The 5,017-nt window shown below is 25.7% G+C and overlaps 1 protein-coding gene across 1 annotated transcript in view; it reads left to right on the forward strand.

The window, feature by feature from the left end:
• Nucleotides 1–1,385: 1,385 nt before the first annotated feature.
• The window catches only part of LOC107495361 (protein DUF642 L-GALACTONO-1,4-LACTONE-RESPONSIVE GENE 2), a 5,515-nt gene continuing 1,883 nt past the window's right edge, over nucleotides 1,386–5,017 (forward strand). The window contains exons 1-2 of the mRNA XM_016116496.3: nucleotides 1,386–1,535; nucleotides 3,476–3,976. Coding sequence (XP_015971982.3) covers nucleotides 1,463–1,535; nucleotides 3,476–3,976 — 574 coding nt within the window. The 5' untranslated portion in view covers nucleotides 1,386–1,462. The remainder of the gene's footprint in view (nucleotides 1,536–3,475; nucleotides 3,977–5,017) is intronic.

The raw sequence follows: 5,017 nt of genomic DNA on the forward strand, positions 1-5,017 counted from the left end.
TTCATTGTTTCAATTCAAAAATGCATATTAAAGAAGAAAACGAAGAAGAAGATGAACAACGAAGATAATTGCGTTGAATCAATCCAGATCCGTAAATGCAGAGAGGAAAAATGCGAAAGAGGAGAACAACGAATTTAATTAGGTTGAAGAAAAACGCAAAAGAAGTTTACGTTGTATGAAAAAAATTTACGTTAAAAAATGTTGATAACACAAAATAAAGATTCGTTATCTAGACTATAAGAGGTACATGTAAAACAAGTGAGGTGTGGAACGTAGAATGAAAGTTACATAAATACCATCCATGTAGTTTTTACATGAATGTAAAGTTTTTTCCTTTAAATATATATTCAATAAATATAATTTTCCTTTACAATCACTACCAGTTGGATGGATACCCATTATTATCTGAGTGTAATAGTAAATGATATGGATCTATTGTGTTATTATTAAAGGAATTTCAACAGAAGATAACTATTTCTTTTGGTGTACTCTAATAAATTTTATTCTTAAAGTACTTTTAATTTAAATGTTATTTGTCTGTTAATTATATCTCTTTGCTATAACAATCATATGTGATTTTTATATCACTCTAATAATGTTAGTTTATTTATGCTTCCAATAATTAATTCATTGCTATTATATAGTGAATGCCTAAAAAAATGTTATTAATTAATTAAAATTATAACACGAAATTACTGTTACAAGAAGATTTTTTTTGAGAAATAAATAAATTATCAATTTTGTTAGATTAACAATAATTTTTATAAATAATGTGAACAATAAATTTTAATTAATCCAATAAAGTAAAAAAAAATATTTCATTCTAAAGTATCTCCTAAATCCTAATATTAGGATAATTATTCGTACACTTAATGAATTGAACATCCAATCATTATTAACTATACTTAAGTAAATCAAATAAAAAAATAACTATCTAATTAAAATAATCAACATAATTATCTAAATATCTATTAAATTAAACATTCAATATATCTATTATTCACATTATTTAATATTCTTATTATCTCGTTATATTTTTTCATAAACTATTAAGTGCCACCAAAGTATTTTCCATCAATATTATTCAATACAATAGAAACTGTTATTTTAATCATTTAATATAACTATGTAAGTGATCATACGGAGGACACAAGGGTGAAAAATACGTCCAAATTTTATAAAAATTATATTTAAATATATTTTTAAATTTTTAATAATTTAAATGTCAATAGACCAAAAGATCAAAGACCTATTTATCTTTTCTTTCCTAAAATTTAAAGACACGTTACTATTCAATAATATTCATGAGATAATGGCTTATTTGTTATTTCCGTCGAAATCCAAGTCTTTTATGATAAGAAGGCATGCATATAAGGCCATGCCCCCCAACACTTCCCCTGTGCTACTTCATTTTTCTTTTTTCTTCCATTTTCAAAAAGCTTCATCACATCACAGCTCAGTTATGAAGCCAACTTTGATGCTTCTGTCGGTGCTCTTCTGCGCCACCTTTCATGTTTCATTCTCCTTCATAGACGGTAAGCTACAAATTCAAATACTTCAATTTATAATTCCACTATGTATAAATATAGAAATATTACTTACATACTTAAATATTAGTTACTAAATAGTTATTATATATTCATATATAAAATACATAATAATTATTTTGAATAAATATTTTAATATATATTTTATATAAATAATTTTTTTTTGTATGTATATCTAATATAATTGCTATAAATATATACAGGCACCTGGCCTAAGTTTCTAATGATACTTGATTACTTATAAATATAATATTAATAGACTTCAACAACAGTTAAGAGTTCGTATATATTCTTTCCCTTATTCTTCACTAGCATGATGAGTGGTATATCTTTTTTTATATAAAGAAAACAAGTAAATTATATATCGTTTTTCACAAAAATATTTATTTTTTTTATAAAATTACTCTCAAAAGATAGATGACATAGTAACTTCTTAAACTTTTTTTTTCTTGATAAAATGCAATGTTATATATATGTATACGTGTTAAGAGTATATTATAATTAATTACTTATATTCTAAAATTTATTTCTTCTTTAATTGTTAAAAAAGATATATGATTGAGTTAATAATATACATACATATATGTATTAGTTACGCAACTATTTTAGAAAATATCATGGTGTAGTTTAGACTAAATTTTTATATTTTTCAACATTTAGTTCAAATTAAAGTTTTGAAGTATCAAAAGCGAATGAAAATAAATACGCTATTATTGAGTATATATAGCTAAGCAAAGATAATTCTGGCTTCTAATGTTTTTAGGCAAAGTAATTAAATTCAACAGTGATGACCAATAATGGCGGTTTCTACATTTTGGTTCATCAATTCCAAAGATAGAGATAAAGGTGAATTTTTTTTGTAAAGAAAAAGCGTAACATTTCCTAATAAGAATAAAAAATTAATTATATTTTATAGTAAAATTTCTCTTACTCGTAGACCATATAATAGGAATTTTTTTTTTCTGTCCTCATCTTGTGACATTGAATTTTGTGGGGTTAAGTAGCTCATCATCATATAGTGACCTAAAGTCTCTCAAGAGTCAAGACAACTTTCATTTTTATTTTTAATTTAATTTTATATTTGTTTTATTGATTATTTTGGGTATATGGGGTCCACACTCCAATAAGCCATGCACCAAGCATGCAGTATGTTCTGAAAAATTCACATGGCCATTTTAATTTTTAATTTGAATGCTATCTCACCAATTACTAAGGTCTAAAGAATTTTAATAATTTCTTTCCAAAAAAAAAAAGAATTTTAATAATTTTTAACTGGGTAATCAGAGAGATGTTGCAGGCCACATGGCATCAGATTTTTTTTATTATTATTTAAAAACAACTCTATCCCTAACTAGCAACTTGCAAGTGTTGGATTGGGGAGACCAGAAGAAATTGGATTTTGGTTTAAAAATTCGTTGGAGATTGCAAATGGTCCCCATAAAATCTAGTAGCAGTAATTTGCATTAACATTAAGTCGGTATAAGAGTTCAAATATTTTAATAAATTTCTTATTATTTATTTTTCATTGTTTATATTATTTTAAAAGAGAATTCAAAACGTTAGTTAATATATCCAGTTAATAATAGATTATACGATTAATTTTTTTTATATATTATTTTACTGTTATTGAATTACTTAAGTACTGAATAATTTGGTATTTAACAAATTTTTAGGAGTGTTTGTGATACAAATAATTTGTCAAAAAAATATTTTTTTATTGGTAAAGTATAATTTGTTGAAAATGTATTGTCAATTTGCAAAGAATATATTATAAACAAAAATATTTATTCTATTAGTAAAAATACAATTTGCTGTCAATAAATTATAGCTGAAATAGTATAGTCTTTTTATACTCATTTAAAAGGTTGCGAGTTCGAGTCTCATTTAACATATTGGTATCCATCATCTAACACATGAAAATGTTACAGGACTAGTAGCAAATGGAAACTTTGAGCTAGGTCCAAAACCATGGGCCCTAAACGGCTCGGTGGTAACCGGCGGCAGCCACGCCATACCGGAGTGGGAGATCTCCGGGTTCGTGGAGTACATAAAGTCAGGTCAGAAACAGGGTGACATGTTACTTGTTGTCCCAGAGGGAGCATTTGCAGTGAGACTAGGAAACGAGGCTTCAATTAAGCAAAGAATTAATGTGATTAAGGGAATGTATTACTCCATAACATTGATGGTTGCACGCACGTGTGCACAAGAAGAGAGGCTCAACATTTCAATTGCTCCAGATTTTGGTGTGATTCCAATTCAAACGTTGTACACAAGCAGTGGTTGGGATCCAATTGCTTATAGCTTCAAAGCAGAGTCTAATGTTGCTGAATTGGTTATTCATAACCCTGGTGTTGAAGAGGATCCTGCTTGTGGCCCACTTATTGATTCTGTTGCTCTTAGAACACTTTACCCTCCTAGACCTACTAATAGTAAGTTCTTTATCTCTCTTTCATTTTATTTCAATTGCTTAAAATTTTCAAAATTCTTGGCTATATAAAAAGTAAATAAATAATATGTCTATATTAAAATTAGCTATCAAAATCAGTCACTATATATTTTTGAATAAATATATGTATTTAACTCATTTTAAATATATATTTTGTATTTCAATATATATTTCATATAATAATTAATTTCGAGAATTAATTTCAAATGTACATTTAGTACGATTGTAAAAAAAAAAATTGGTTATCAAGTCAGTTATTATGTATTTATTTATGTATATAAGTTGTTGATTTTGCGACCGATTTTTTTTTTTGTATGTATATGTAGCATAATTATTTTTTTACATTAGTTACTACTAAGTTATTTATATTAATTTGGGTAAATTATGCTTATTTCTTGTGAAATTAGGTGGCGTTACAATTTTACAAGAGACATACTTAATACTTTTTAGTATTTAAAATTTATTGGATAATTTCCTTTTTTTAGTGTATACAGTTGAACTTAAGATTTATTAATAGATAATTAGCATATTATATGTTTATTTGAGTTTGAGGTCTTGTGTTTGATATTTTATCTTTTTGATCTCAAAATCCTTTTTAAGAGTAATTCCTTATTTTACTGTATTTAAAACAAAATATATATATTTTTTTATTAAAGTGTAAGTGGTGTGTAAACAATTAAACAGTCGTTTGCATTTTTTTGCTCTGGTTCCTTTTGAAGAAATTAAGAAATGAGAAATTTTAGGCAAAATTGAATGCTACTTTTTGAAGTTTGATTGTTCCTTTAGCTAGGCTTTCACACATTGCCATATATTTATGAATGCATATAAAATTGGGTGTCTCATTTGACACAATATTCCTTATACTATCAATATTTATTCACATATATAGTTATTCATTGTGATTCTTCAAATGAAGCACATAAGAACAAAAATCCATAGTACAATAGAAGAAAGCCGGAATTATTAATACCTATAAGTTATAACAGTAATTAGTTAAATATATTTAATTTGTCATTTTTATGCA

This window comes from Arachis duranensis, chromosome 6, assembly GCF_000817695.3.
Source record: "Arachis duranensis cultivar V14167 chromosome 6, aradu.V14167.gnm2.J7QH, whole genome shotgun sequence".
Lineage (NCBI taxonomy): Eukaryota > Viridiplantae > Streptophyta > Magnoliopsida > Fabales > Fabaceae > Arachis > Arachis duranensis.